Here is a 16,052-nt window from a genome sequence, read left to right as displayed (position 1 = left end):
GTCCCTCACATCCACCCCCCTCCCAAGCTCTCCTTCACCCCTCCCCAGGCCCCCCCCATGTGTCGGTGACGACTGGAAGCCTAAGAACTCAGTGCTCTCCGAGCCCGTTGGTGTGAATACCTCCCCCCAGTCCTGCGAGCCCCCCCCTTCCGCCTGGGAGGACGGGAATCCCAACAAGTCCGTGGCGTCAGAGCTGGTGGGGGTAAAAACGTTCTGCCAATCTGCTCCTTCCTCTGACTGGGTGGATCTCGGTGACACCCATACCTCATCCTCTGGTTCCTCAAACTCCGCTTCCCAGCGCCATGGTGAGCTGCTCTCCCGTGCCTCCTCCTCCTCCCCCTCCCTTTCCATGTGCCAGGGCTTGGGTCTGTGGGGAAAGAGGGCGTGAAATTCTTCCACCAAGAATTCCTCCTGTATCTGCGTGGCTGGGACCCATTCATTCTGGGACGGTGGAGCATCCTCCCATGCCATGAGGTACTCCAGTCCCCCCACCCCCCACCTTGAATCCAGGATGGCCGTGGCCTCATTGAGTTGCTCCCTGCCTTCCCTCTCCCCCCCTCCCTCGGGGGTTTGTTCGCTGTCTCGGAGCCTGCTGCTTTCCCTGTACGGCGACAGCAGCGATCTATGAAACACTGGATGCACCCTCATGTCCTCTGGCAGTGCCAGCCTGTATGCCACCGGGTTGACCTGTTGCGTGACCGTGAAGGGGCCCAGCCTTTTGGGTGCCAGCTTTTTGCACCTCCCTCTGGTGGGAAGGCCCTCCGAGGACAACCACACCTTGTCCCCCACCCTGATGACCTCCCCTAGTCGCCTGTGGCGATCTGCCCCCTTTTTGTACGCTTCCTTGGCCCTCTCCAAGTGTTCTCTGAGCTGCTGGTGCACCGTCTCCAGTTCCTCTGCCCAATCCTCAGCCTGTGGGCCCTCCTCCTCCTCCTCCCCCTCCCTCTCTGGGAAAGATCTGAGGTCGCGCCCGTAATTGGCCTTAAAGGGCGACACCCCTGTGGAGACGTGCACTGCATTGTTGTAGGCAAATTCTGCTAGTGGCAGGCGATCCACCCAGTCCGTTTGCCTCTGGCTGACGTAGCATCTCAGGTACTGCTGCAGAATGGCGTTGACCCTCTCCGCTTGTCCGTTGGTCTGCGGGTGTCTAGCCGTCGACAAGCTGACCTCCACCTGCAGGAGGTTCATGAGCCGCCGCCAGAACCTGGAAACAAATTGGCGGCCACGATCCGAAATAACCCTTAAAGGTAATCCATGCAGTCTGAAAACGTGATCAACAAACAGTTTGGCTGTCTCTTCTGCAGAGACTGCCCTGGCACACGGTATAAAGTGGCACATTTTGGACATGAGGTCCACCACCACCAACACTGCGGTCTTACCCCGGGAAGAAGGCAGATCTGTGATGAAGTCCATGGACACCACTTCCCACGGCCTGTGTGGCGTGGCTAAGGGCTCCAGCAACCCTGGTGGCGCTGCTCTGACCACCTTTGCCCGCTGGCAGGTGTCACAGCCCCGTACATAGTCTCGAACATCTTCCCTCACCCCTGGCCACCAGAAGTGTCTCATGACTAGGTGAGTGGTCTTGTCCCTTCCAAAATGCCCCGCCGTTGGGTTGTCGTGCATCTGTTTGAGGACCGTACGTCTGAGCTGGGTGGTGGGCAGGTACAGTGCACCCTTGTAGAAAAGCAGCCCTCTGCGTTCTGCAAAGTCTTTTGCCTGCTCCCTCCCCCCTCTCAGTTCTCTGAAGATGCGGTTGGCAAATTCATCCGCTGCCGTCAGTGCTGTGAGTTCTGCCTCGCTCACCACTGCTGCTCCGCAGGACCATGCCGACGGGGGGAAAATGTGCCTTGGGGCTGGTGGCTCCTCCTCCTCCATGTACTCTGGCTTGCGGGAGAGGGCATCCGCCCTGACGTTCTGCTCTCCCGGGATGTAGTGTATGGAGAAGTTGAAGTTCGAGAAGAACTCTGCCCACCGTATCTGCCGCTGGTTGAGCACCCTGGCAGTTCTCCAGAACTCCAGGTTCTTGTGGTCTGTGCACACCTGGATGGGGTGCTTGGCGCCCACCAGGAAGTGTCTCCAGTGCTGGAACGCCGCGTGGATCGCCAGAAGTTCCCGATCAAAAACTGTGTAGTTCCGCTCTGGCTGGGTCAGCTTCCTGGAGAAGAAGGCACAGGGTCTCCACTCTCTGTTGGCGTCCAGTTGCAACAAAATGGCGCCCACAGCTTTATCAGAGGCATCTGTCTCAATGCGTAGGGGCGCGTCCTGAACCACGTGGAACAGGTTCTGGTCTGAGGCGAACACCCTCTTGAGGCTTTCGAACGCTGCTTGCGCCTCTGGTGTCCACCGGAACTTCTGCTTGCCTCTCAGGCAGTCAGTGATGGGAGCCGTAACTCGAGAGAAGTTCTTGATGAACTTCCTGTAGAAGTTGGCGAAGCCTAGTAGGCGTTGGGCATCTTTGCGCGTCCTGGGGCTGTGCCAGTCCAGGATGGCCTGCACCTTGTCCTTGTCCATCGCTAGCCCCTTGTCTGACAGCTTGTAGCCCAGGAAGTCCACCTCCTTGGTGTGAAACTTGCACTTCTCCAGCTTCACATACAGGTGGTTCTCCTTCAGGCGCTGTAACACCTCCCTGACGTCCTTCACGTGCTGCACTGGGTCGTTGGAATAAATAAGGATGTCATCCAGAAAGACCAAGCATTTCCTGAAGAGGAGGGACCCCAGGACGTGGTGCATGAAGGCCTGGAAGCATGCTGAGCCCCCTTGCAAACCGAAGGGCATCACCAGATATTCAAAAGAGCCCAGAGGCGTGAACATCGTGGTTTTCCATTCATCGCCTTCCCGGATCCTGATTAAGTTGTACGCCCCCCTCAGGTCTAGCTTGGTGAAAATCTTACCCCTGCGTGCCGCTGTCAGGAGATCATCCACTCTGGGCATGGGGAAAGCCACTGGCTCTGTCACCGAATTCAGCCGTCTAAAATCCACCACAAGACGGCGCTGTTGCGTGTCTTTCTTGTCCACCCAGAAGACTGGGCTGCCCCCTGCTGCCTTGCTTTCTCTGATGAACCCCCGCTTGAGGTTCTTGTCGATGAAAGCGCGCAGATCCTCCAGTTCCTGGTCTGACATGGCGTACAGCTTGGCTGGGGGTATAGTTGCCCCTGGCACCAGGTTGATCTGGCAGTCAAAAGGCCTGTGCGGGGGTAGGTGGTCGGACTCCGCTTCGCTGAAGACCTCCTGCAGGTCCCAGTACGGCTTGGGTATCGCCTCACCCCCTTTGACGTGCATGGTGGCCACCGTGGCTATCGGAGGCCCCTCCCCTGGTTGGTGCTGCATGCAATGTTCCAGGCAAAAGTCCGATCCAAAAGTGATGCATCTCTGGTGCCAACTGATGGAGGGGTCGTGGCGCGCCAGCCAGCTCATGCCCAAGACGATGGGGGGGTCTGAGATGGTGGTGACGTTGAATGCCAGTGTCTCTGAGTGCCTCCCCACCGTCATTCTCATGGGGGGGGTTTCCCCCCGTCATTCTCATGGGGGGGGTGATGGCCCCTCCCAGCAGCTCTCTGCCGTCAATGGTTGCCACGTGCAGAGGAAAATCCAGCTGCAGAAGCTGGATCTGGTGCTCTTCTGCAAAGTTTCTCGAGAAGAAGTTCGCTGACGCCCCACTGTCAATTAGGGCGAGGACTGTCAGGGGATAGCCATTTGGAAGCGTGAGCGTCACTTCTAGAACCACTCCTGCTCTGGGAGGGGTGGGCTGGCTCTGCTCCTCTCTGTGCGGGTGGGTGGGCTGGGGCTGTTGTCTGCTGACTGTGCCTGGCTGCCGCCCCTTGTCTCCTGCAGCCAGGCTTTCCCGTTTCCCTGCTGTGGTGCTGCTTCAGTGGGGGAGGGCACAACCGTTCCCGCCTTTCCTTGCCACTCCCTGCGATGTGGGCAGTCTCTGACGAGATGCTGGGGGGAGTTGCAGAGAAAGCAATTCCCACCCCTTCCCTCCTTGCGTCTTGGCGCCGCTGGGGTTTGAAAAGCCCGCGCGCGCGCGCTATCAATCTGCATGGGTTCCTGGTCCTGACTGGCCCCAGGCGTGGCTTGAAAGGGCTGTTGGGGGAGTGGCTTCTCCTGCGACCGTGGGAACCAAGCCCGCTTTGCGCGCGTTGCTTGCTTGTCGCTCCACCGGGATTCCTGTCTCACCCCCACCGCCAGAGCCGCTTTGCTCAGCTGATCCATATTACTGGGCTTTGGACCTCTCGAGAGCTCATCCTTCACCTCCTCATGCAACCCCAAGTAGAACGCCGCTTGCATTGGGGGGGACCCCAGTTCCCACCCCAATCTGTGCACCAGCATGGTGAATTTCGCCCAATACGCGCGAACTGTCATATTTCCTTGGCGTAAATTATGAAGTTCCTCCTTAGTCTGGTCCATATGACTATCGGACGAATACATCGTTTTCAAACCTTCTAGAAATAGTTTGACATTCTTCATGCAAGGATTCCTTGTTGCAATTAACGGTCTTAGCCACTCCCTGGCTGCCCCGGTAAGGTGCTCCACAATAAACGCTACTCTGTGCTCATCATCAGGGAACTCATCGTGGTGCAGCTCAAGAGCATACACAATCTCAGTCTCAAAGCCCTGAAATTCCTTCGGGTCTCCATTGAACTTGCTAACTAGGGTCCCAGCTCTCCTTCCTGGCAGCACTTGGACTTGGGGTGCCCCTCCCGCCTTGTTTTTCTCTGCATCCAGCTTGTTTTGGAGGTCTACCGCCACCGCCCTTAATTGCTGCTCTTTTTCCTGAAGCTCTCTCACCTGTTCCGCAAGTTGTAGCCGGTCGTCCTGGACCTTCTTAGTCTCCTCTTTAGCTGCCTTCAATTCTCCCTGCGCCTGCAGCGACAGCTGCTGCAGTTCTAGCTGGGCTTGCTCAGCGATCTGCCGCCACTTCTCCGCCTCTGACACGCTCATCCCGGCAACTCCAAAGTAGCCCAAAAATGATTAGGAGGTTGCTGTCACGGTGGCCGGAGTGGACTACTTCAGAGTAACGACGCCACGCAGCTCTGCATTTTATTCTTTTATTGGTGCTGCGTATTTACAGTGCTCAAGTCATTGCTATTTACACGGAGTGATGTGGTCAGTCGGTTTCAGAACCTCCTAATGGCTTTTGGCGCGTCTTTCTCCAACACAAAAGCTTTGGCAGACCCATCCTCTTGCCCCTCCTCTTCCTGCGTAATTCTGGAGTTGGGGGGATGGGTCTTCCCCCCTTGCTTGCCCCTTCCTGTCCCACCTGGGACCCTGGCTCCACTACCTTGCCTGAGCCTCGGACACGACTTCCTGCTTCCCCACTGGAATCGGAACTCTCCCTGCTTTCCCCTTTGCTCGGGGACGGGCTTGAACTCAGGAGGGGAGGGACTTCGCGATATCCCCTGTCCCTCACAGCATGGAAGCAACTCTGCCCCTCCTGTGGCTTCCAGCAGTTGGGATTCAGAAGCATTACAGCCACCATGGCTAGCAGCCATTGACAGCTCTCTATCTCCCCTCCGTAAATTTGTCCAATCCTCTTTTAAAGGCATCCGAGGGGTTTCAGAATCAGGATCTCCAGAGGAGAAATGGGGAAACACAGGTATGGGACACTGCATCATAGGAGCCAATTCCTAGGGGCCAAGGGGCCTTTGCCCCCCCCATAAAATATTTGAGGGGGCTGCCAACCCCCCCAAAAAGTTGACGGGGTTGCAGTTCAAATAGGTGTGCATGCGCTGCATCATGTGATTGATTATGCGGGACTTACCTGTCCCCCAATATTTAATTCAAGTTGGCACTCCTGCATTGCATTACTTCAAAAGCGGGCGTTCAAATGAAGAGGCCAAAAGTTCATCTATATCTTTTATCTATCTATATATCAGCATGGTATAATTTTGTGACGTTTGTTAATGGTATACAGAAACGTGGGTGGTCTCCATCTCAAGCATTTAAGCAGATTTGGATGATTTGAATCCTATCCATGTTCAAGCATCCTTTATAACGTTCTCAATTTTCTTACCCCTTATATCCTGAAAAGGGAGGGGAAATGGGAAGGGGGGGTTATGATTCAGATGTTTGTCTGATGCACTTACAGGTGAAACTCGGAAAATTAGAATACCGTCGAAAAGTGCACTTATTTCAGTAATGCAACTTATTATTATTATTTTATTTTAACTGTTACAAATGCTTTCTTTTGGAAGTTCCACAGTAATAAAACAAATAGTTACAATAATACAAAAATAAACATCGCTATTACATTTCATTAATTCCATTCCATTTATAATTGACCCGCCTAACAACAAATAATTTAAAATTACAAGGAATAAAGGCTTGACATATCTTGCTTTGCATGTCATGCATCTATCTCATATATTGGTTTCACCTTTTAAGTTGCGTTACTGAAATAAATGCACTTTTCGACGATATTCTAATTTTCCAAGTTTCACCTTTATATGAGTAGATCCCTAAACGAAAATATTCAGCATATGCTTGCCCGGAAAAATGACTTCAATCCACATTCTATTTGTTGTAATTATGTTTTGTTTTCCTGTATGCTAAAAATCAATTAAAAACGTATTCTAAAAATGGTGCCCGGATTCAGGCTCCGCTCTTAGTGCCATTGAGAAAAGAGAAAAAGGATAGACATAAACGGCTGGGGGTATATGGCAACAGGCCGTGGACACAGAGCACCTTTGCCTTGCATGCAGGGTTCAATCCCTGAGTTCTCCAGGCAGGGTTGAGACTCGGGAGAGGCTCTATCCCTGAAACTCTGAAGGACTGATGCCAGTAGCTGGAGACAATACTGAGTTAGTTGGTCTGTCTTAATATAAAAGCAAGTCCCTACATTCAGGTTCTTAGACGTTCTGATCAGCATTGTAAGATGTAAGATCACTTAATCTCCCCAACCCCCATAGTTATAATTCGTGGGTTGCCATCTGATTTTATTTTGATCTTAATCTGATTTGAAGCTGTATTTTAATTGTTTTGTTTGACTTTGTTTTAAACGTGTTATATATTTTGATGTTAGCTGGCCAGGGAGGGCGGGGTATAAATCAAATTATTATTATTATTATTATTATTATTATTATTATTATTATTATTATTATTGGCATATGCTCAGCCACACACCCCTGCCCATTCTAATAGCACCTCCCATTTAACACCCCTGTTTTCTGGAGTGTAGAGTGTGCTCCTAGACTAGACAGAGGGGAAAGTTAAGCGAGAACAATACCATCCCACACACACGCAACGGTGGGTGGCCCAACCTTTCGAGAGGGACTCATCAGGGGAAAACCCCACATGCCCACACAACTAGGCACAAGCCAACCCTCTTTCCGATTTACAATGTTTATCAGCCTGCTCTTAGAGGGCTGGCATGTCAAAAACTAAATGCTAGCGCCTCGGAATCTCAAATATTTCCCAACCCCCACCCACCTCAGTCCTGATCCAAAGCAAGAGACTGTTCCCTATAGCCTGGAGGGCGGGGGGAATCACGTTCACACACAGACTCAGGGTTAATCAACCCCCCCCCCAAAAAAAAGCCTTCTTTACCACCACCACCCCACTTCTGCTGGGGACACCACAGAAAAATCAGATCCACTTCACAGCGGGGTTGTGTAGTGCAACTGTCTGAGCCACTAATTCAACAGATCCAGCTCAGAGATGGGGAAAACATCCCCTGTTAGGTTTCCAACTGGCCCCCTGGCTATTCAAGAGCACAGGAGAGCTTTCAGGGGTGGGGTGGGGGAGGGCAGACAGACCCAATTCAGCCCTCATTTATCACATTGTGGAAACAGAACCAAGTTCAGGAAAGAAGCCTCTGCCAGAGAAAGGAGCAGCCCAGGACCTTTGCAAGTCCTGGGTCCCCAGTTACCTGAAACTCAGAGGTGCCGCTCCCAATCTGGTTGACGTTGGGTAAAGAGCCGCCATAGTACGGGCCTCGACTATGTGCCAAACGCAGCTTCTGGGCCTGGAGCTAAATCGGTGGTTCAAGCAAGAAAAAGAAAAGCCATTTCAGTGACAGAACATTTATTTATTCCTATTCAGCAAGGTTTATATACCACTTAATCAATAGATAGATAGATAGACAGATATCATAGATACACATGCACTCGCCAACCCCCTGCCATTCCCCCCCCCATGAGGAGGCACTATGCATCCTCCAATGGGAGAGATGAACTCTGGCTTCATGCAAATCCAGGATTATGATGCGATACTACAGATACTACAGATCCTCCAATGAGGCCTGTGCGATGACAGCCTTGCGTTTTTATGCACATAGGAAGATAGAACCTTCCAATCTCTATCTTCCTAAGTGCATAAAAACGCAAGGCTGTCATCACACAGGCCTCATTGGAGGATCTGTAGTATCGCATCACAATCCTGGATTTGCATGATTGTGCAAATCCTTCCAATCTCTATGTAAAACATTCACGTGTTTCAATCTGCTTTTTGCTTTTCCTTATCGCTGGTCTTAATTTTTAAAAAATGTTTTAAACAGCTGTGTTTAACTACTGTCTTTATGGAGTGTTTAACTACTGTCTTTACTTACAGTTTTATTCTTTTTGTAAACCACTTTTAGGGTTTTCTTTTTTTAACAATTAAACAGCATGCCTAAAATTTTATAAGCTAAATAAAAATAAATAAATTGATTTCAAACGGGCGATAAAAATGAAGTCCATAAAGCCAGCAGGTGCCGCAACTTCCCTGGAGAATTAAACCCCTCCCTGCACTAGAACCGGGCCTTGGGGGCCTCGTCTAAGCTGCCTCCACCCCTCGATAACACACACACACACACAAGAATCTAGGAAGAAATCTACTGGAAGAGACCAAGGGCCCATCGAGTCCAACATCCTGTTCTCGCAGTGGCCCTGCAATGAGAGCCCCTTCAGCGTGGCGCAGTAAAATGTGGGCAGCCAGGGCAATAGTTTAAGCCTGCATTTGTTTCCATCTCTTCTTTAAAGCCCTCTAATCTTGCAACTGCAGTCTTGTTCCCCCAACCTCCGCTCTGCAAATTCTAGTAATATGAGTGGGGAGAAATCTCTCCAATTTCCCTTAGGATAGCCGAGCACGAGTCAAGTAAGTTCCATGGTGGTGGGTGTGTTGAAACCACTTGCTGGAAACCCCAAGAGGGGAGAGTTGCTCTTGTGCCCGGGTCCTGCTTGTGACCTCTTCCCCCCCCCCCAGGATATGGTGTCTGGCTAGTGTAAGAACCAGTGTTCGAAATTCCCCGGTCGCCAGGCGCGTTTTGTGACTGGGAATGGTCTACTTGCAACCAATTTGAAATGTCTTGCTACAGGTACTGCAACCGACATCTCCACCACCTGGCTGCGCGCTGCAGCGCAAGAGTAAAATTGCTGGCATGCAAGTCAGGTGGCTGATGACTCAAGAGTTAAATTGCCACCCGGTGCTGTGCAAGAGTGTAAGATAAGTATGTATTGTGATTTTGGCTACCACAGATTCATTCCTTGGTTGAATTCGAAGAAACATTGCCCTGTTTACATTTGTAAACAGTGGTGCCTCGCAAGATGAAATTAATTTGTTCCGGGATTCGTTTTGTATTGCGAAAATTAACTCTTGCGGTTTTCCAATTTAAACAAATCAAAGCAAAAAAAAAAAAGCAAAAAAATGCATCTTGCGAAGCACGGCCATAGGAAAATTCGTCTTGAGAGTCAACAAAAAGATCGCAAAACGCTTTCATCTTGCAGGTTTTTCGTTGCGCGAGGCATTCGTCTTGCAAGGTGCCATTGTAGTTTCCAGCTGGCAACTGCGATTAAAAATATGGCATTAAAAATGTGTCACCGGTGTGGATTGTGTATTTGTTCACGCGGTTTTTTTGGGGGGGGGGCGGAAATTACAGTAATTGCTGGAATGTGCAATTGAATTGTTAAAAAATCTGGGGGGGGGGAATTGTGACTGGACATTCTGTTGCATTGACTGTAACCCTGGTTTAAGGTGCCATTTGGCAAATAGCTTATACAGGTGAAACTCGGAAAATTAGAGTATCATCAAAAAGTGAATTTATTTCAGTAATGCAACTTAAAAGGTGAAACCAATATATGAGATAGATGCATGACATGCAAAGCAAGATATGTCAAGCCTTTATTTGTTGCAATTGTAATTAATTGCCGTTAGGTAGGTCAATTATAAATTGAATGTAATTAATGAAATGTAATAGCGATGTTTATTTTTGTATGATTGCAACTACCCATATATTCTGGCGTATTAAGACGACTGGGCGTATAAGACGACCCCCAACTTTTCCAGTTAAAATAGAGAGTATGGGATATACTCGCCGTATAAGAAATATAACGCGGCGTATAAGACGACCCCCGACTTTTGAGAAGATTTTCCTGGGTTAAAAAATAGTCTTATACGCAGGAATATACTGTATTTGTTTTATTACTGTGGAATTTCCAAAAGAAAGCATTTGTAAAAATAAAAATAATAAATAATAAGTTGCATTACTGAATTAAATGCACTTTTCGGCGATATTCTAATTTTCCGAGTTTCACCTGTATATCTGAGTTTCTAACACTGGTAAGAACAGGATGCTGGGCTAGATGGGCCATCGATCTGATCCAGCAGGCTCTTCTTATGTGGCCTTCCACACCTCTCTCTCTGGTCCTCAGGCCACACCCCTCATCACCAGCCCTGTTTCGCACCTGCCTTGAGTTTGGCCTGGCTGGGCTGTGTCCTAGAACTCGGACCATGCCTCTCACTGGCATGAAGGCATGGAGGGGTGTGCAAGAAACTAGACTATTATCATCAACATGGCTGTCCACTTTTGCCTCTGGTCCTGCTTCCCACTCAGCCAATACATGGAGGACACAGACTTTATAAGAAAGCAGAGGGAGCCTTCTGAGAGCATGGAGTGTCTCATTCCTGCCTCTTCTCCTCCCTCTCCAAACTTATCATGCTGACCATCTAACCGTCCCCTCCACATTTCCCAACTTTCACCATCACATTCCATCACCCAGACAGCCCAGAGTGCTTGCAGGACAGTCTACAGAAAGTTGACAGGTCCTATGCAAAGGCGGCCCTCAATCTGCATAATTTAGAGTAAGCACAAAGTTTGATTTTGGGGTTGTGGGGGGAGGAAAAGGAACATCAGAAGGACACACAGATCTTTTACCACTCGTAGGGCAAGCCATGGTATAGATCTCAGGCAGTAACAAAGAAAGGAACGGAATCCATTGGAAGAAAGGTGATTTAACTGGTGCTCTTATTCATTATTACTCGCCATGCAGAGTTCTTCAGGAGGCTTCCATGTTTTTAAGAAGCTAAGAGGGGTGGCTCTCCAGATGTTGCTGGACTACAACAGGGATGCTGGGAGTTGTAGTGCAGTCACATCCGGAGGGCCAGGGTATTCCCCCACGCCTGGCATAAAGCTACACTGGAAGATTGGGGGATTTGCGAGAGAAGCCATGAAGTAAACTACACGGCAGACACAATAATAAAAAGTCAGCAGCAAACACATGCCGTCGACAGCCAGCAAAATGATCACAAATCAAAATACCTGGAAGAAAAGAGGTACAGTATATTCCTGCGTATAAGATTACTTTTTAACCCAGGACAATCTTCTCAAAAGTCGGGGGGTCGTCTTATACGCCGGGTCGTATTTCTTATACGGTGAGTATATCCCAAACTCTATATTTTAACTGGATAAGTTGGGGGTCGTCTTATACGCCCAGTCATCTTATATGCTGGAATATACGGTATTTCTGCCTGGGGCTGAAATAAGTGTTAAGGATGGTGCCACAGTGCATCTCACTGGGAAGTGTGTGCCAAAACTGAACAGACTCCCACCCCGCACCCCACCCCCTGTTGCCACTCTCCAAACCTCCCTCTCATTAAAAGAAAATGGGCTGGACAATATAAGGGAGGAAAGGAGGGGGCAGCTAGTAGCTAAATGGAGCCCGAATGCCCAGGAGCAGTATACCTCTGAGTGAGCAGATGGCACAGAGACACTGCACAGGGGCTCGCCAGTACTTTCATACAAGCTACAGGTGAAACTCAGAAAAGTAGAATATCGTCAAAAAGTGCATTTATTTCAGTAATGCAACTTAAAAGGCGGAACCAATATATGAGATAGATGCATGACATGCAAAGCAAGATATGTCAAGCCTTTATTTGTTGTAATTGTCATCATTTGTCGTTAGGCGGGTCAATTATAAATGGAATGTAACTAATGAAATGTAATAGCGATGTTTTGTTGTTGTTTAGTCATTTAGTCGTGTCCGACTCTTCGTGACCCCCTGGACCAGAGCACGCCAGGCACTCCTGTCTTCCACTGCCTCCCGCAGTTTGGTCAAACTCATGTTCGTAGCTTCGAGAACACTGTCCAACCATCTCATCCTCTGTCGTCCCCTTCTCCTTGTGCCCTAATAGCGGTGTTTATTTTTGTATGATTGGAACTATTTGCTTTATTACTGTGGAATTTCCAAAAGAAAGCATTTTTAAAAATTAAAAATAATAAGTTGCATTACTGAAATAAATGCACTTTTTGACGATATTCTAATTTTCCGAGTTTCACCTGTAGATGAACCCTTGTTCCGACCCAGCTTTACATTTATTGTTGAATCATCAAGTTGGAAGGAGTCCTGGCTGAAGGTCATCCATTCTAACCCGCCACCAATGCAAGGAATCTGCTGTTGCAACATTCCCAACAGGTGGGCCAGCTTCCCAATACCATCAGAAGTTGGGGACCTCCTCCATACGTTGTGGGGACTGCAGCTCCCAACAGCCTCCAGTCAGCATGGGCACAGACAGAATCATTGAACTGTACAGTTGGAAAGGACTGGCCCAACCCCCTGCAATGCAGGAATCTTTTGCCTGATGTGGGGCTCGAACCCATCGCCCTGGGATTAAGAGTCTCATGCTCTACCAACTGAGCTATCCCATATACGATCAGGGTGACCTGATGCTTTGAGCTATGATTCCTGACAGCCTTAACCAGCACTTGCTTCTCCCGCTGCCAGAACCTGAAACAGAGACTCATAATTGGCCCATTGTAGTCAAGGAAGCATATACGGGGAGCTGGCACACCTCAAGTTATCCTGGATCCAGGCCATATTGGGCTTTAAAGCAAGAGTGGGACTTTGTGGCTTTCCAGGTCTGGTTGGACTACAGCTCCTATCAGCACCAACCACTGGTCCTGCTGGCTGGGGGTGATGGAAGCTGGAAGATCATGGATTTCCCCATCTCCGCTTTAAAGCTAAAAGGCAGCCCTTTAAAACGCAATACCAGTAACTAGGGCCACTTCGTCGCTATTGATGATATGCAGGTAACATTTAGGATCGCCTTCCACTTCTGCAAGAATGGAAATAATCTCCCGTTTACTCTCCTGGAGTTTTTATCAGAGTGTATAAAGGTACCCACCAGAGGAGAGGTGCTGGGGAGGCTCGTGCCAGTCAGAATTGCACCCTCCAACCAGGAAGCCTTGCTTCAAATTTGCAGGCTCAGCTAAAAGGGGGGGGGGGCTACACTGTCCACAAAGGGAAATGGAACATATAAACATAGGAAGCTGTCCAAAGCCAGGTCAGGTCTTTGGTCAGTGTATATCAGTACAGCGGCACCTTGGTTCTCAAACTGAATCCATTCCGGGAGTCCGTTTGGCACCCGAAATGGTTTGAAAACCACCAAGTTGCGGCTTCCGATTGGCTGCAGGAACTTCCTGCACTCATTTGGACGCCGCGGAAGCCGTGTCAGAGTTTGGCTTCCGAAAAAATATTCTCAAACCGGAACACTCACTTCCAGGTTTGTGGCGTCCGGGAGCCGATTTGTTCGGGAACCAAGCCGTTCGGGAACCAAGGTACCACTGTATTGTCTATGCAAAGGGCAGGGAACCTCAGTCCCAGGCACAGGATGCGGCCTTCCAGGCTTCTCTCTCCAGCCCTCAAGACTTTCCCTAAAGGGGTCTCCTCCCCTTGCCACACCCCCTCCCCACACGCCACGCCCCTCTGCCACACAGACCCTCCGCCAGCGGATTTGCCCTGCAGTAACACCTCTTCTTTGCCTGGCTGGAGGATTCCGTTTTGGGGGCTGCAACCTTGGTTTAAGGAGCCACTTGGCCCCTAGCTTATATATCTTGAATTTCTAACATTGCCCCAGCATCTCCAGGTAGAAATGACTCCGGCCTGAAACCGCGGTCAGTCGCTGCCAGTCAGTGTTGGAAGGAGAACCCGAGATCTTCCAGGGGTCATTGTTGGAGCAGCCAACTGCCCTCATTCCCTGCCAGTGCAGCCAATGGTCAAGGATGCTGACAGTGGGAGTTTTAGTCTAGCAATGTTAGGTGCATCTCTAGATAGCTAGATGGAGCAATGGTCTGGGTCAATACAAAGCAGCTCTTTGGATCACACTATATATCCCACGAAGCAGGTCCAGGTTAGTGCCTAAGAGCCTGCGCTTATGTGGTCGAAGTTCTCTGCACGTCACGGTGCAACATTGAACTGACTCGCAAATCCACCTCTCACCCAACAAGAGGGAGGCAAATCTGAACTAGTTAACTGGCATCTGGCCCGTTTTGCCGCAGGGTGGGTTTGCTTTTGGAGCCCTGAGGATGGATCTCTGCTTCGTTTTATCTACCTAGGGGATCCTGCGTATCACAAGCCTTTCTGGAAGGACTGGTTTGAGGGGAAACACCTGAGCCCGTCCCCTCGAGGTATAGAATTCGCAGCCTAACCAACCTGCCGGCCTGCCGCGGGTGAAAATTAACCAGCCGTTTCTTGCGCAAACAGGGGAGCGCATCAACAACGCCCCAAAGCACTGAGGTGACGTCACCCATCTTTTCCAATCGGGACGTGTGGTGGCAGACACAGGAGTTGGATTCCACGGAAGGGAGAATTCGTGTTCTTTGTAAAAATAAAGTCACTAGACCTCATGACTGCACAGAGATATCTAAAGGGGTGCCAAGGAGCAAAACTGGAAAGAGGTCTAAAGATTCCCAGCTATCCACATCCTTCTTAAGGGAATACGCCAAGTTCTAGGCAAAAGAGAGCAAAGGAAAAGGTAAAGGGGCCCCTGACCATTAGGTCCAGTCGTGACCGACTCTGGGGTTGCGGCGCTCATCTTGCTTTATTGGCCGAGGGAGCCGGCGTACCGCTTCCAGGTCATGTGGCCAGCATGACTAAGCCGCTTCTGGCAAACCAGAGCAGCGCACGGAAACACGGTTAACCTTCCTTCCGGAGCGGCACCTATTTATCTACTTTGACGTGCTTTCAAACTGCTAGGTGGGCAGGAGCTAGGACCGAGCAACGGGAGCTCACCCCTTCGTGGGGATTCGAACCGCCAACCTTCTGATCGGCAAGCCCTAGGATCTGTGGTTTAACCCACAGCACCACCTGTGCCCCTAAAAGAGAGCAAAGGGCTGAGTAAATATTGCCAGCTACAAGTTTCTGGGCACTGAGGGTTTCGTTTGTTCAAGTGCAAAAGGGACCCACGATCAAGGCAGGCTTCTAAACCGTACCTTGCTTGGTCACCTTGGATGAATACACAGCCAATGGAGAACTTTCATAACCTTGGGAGATAGTTGGGTTTCTTCAGGCAACTGATTTGGCACCAGCGACTAGGTGGACCAGTCAGCGCTGTTCCAGGCTACTAACTTCTGCAGATATATTTGCAAGTCTAGTTCAGGAAGGCTGGAACTATGGATTAGACAAATTTATGGATAGCAGGGCTATTGATGGCTGCTAGCCAGGATAACTGTGCTCTGCCTCCACAGTTGGAGGTAGCAATGCTTCTGAATACCAGTTGCTGGAAACCACAGGAGGGGAGGGGGCTCTTGTCCTCAAATCCTGCTTCTGGGCTTCCCATCAGGACATCTGGTTGGCCTCTGAGAGAATGCTGGATGATGGACCAGCAGACTCTTCTTATGTTCTTATGCATTCTCAACAACTTTGCTTCGGGGCATTTTAAGTATGGAAGCCTTCATCTTTTTTTCCCTATTTGTGGATTGCTAGGCATGCAAAAAGGTCCGAGATGATGAAAGGGGATTGGATGAGCAGAGGAGCAGCTGTTGATATCTCAAAGACCTTGGCAGAAGCCAACATACGTCTGCT

The 16,052-nt window shown here is 49.9% G+C and overlaps 1 protein-coding gene across 2 annotated transcripts in view; it reads right to left on the bottom strand.

Annotated features, from left to right (window-relative positions):
• Positions 1–16,052, bottom strand: part of CRTC2 (CREB regulated transcription coactivator 2) — a 40,300-nt gene that overhangs the window by 19,921 nt on the left and 4,327 nt on the right. For both annotated transcript variants that reach the window (XM_035098512.2, XM_035098514.2), the window contains exon 2: positions 7,868–7,969. In XM_035098512.2, coding sequence (XP_034954403.2) covers positions 7,868–7,969 — 102 coding nt within the window. The remainder of the gene's footprint in view (positions 1–7,867; positions 7,970–16,052) is intronic.

Source organism: Zootoca vivipara, chromosome 17 (genome assembly GCF_963506605.1).
Source record: "Zootoca vivipara chromosome 17, rZooViv1.1, whole genome shotgun sequence".
Lineage (NCBI taxonomy): Eukaryota > Metazoa > Chordata > Lepidosauria > Squamata > Lacertidae > Zootoca > Zootoca vivipara.
This window is presented reverse-complemented; position numbering and strand designations above follow the sequence as displayed.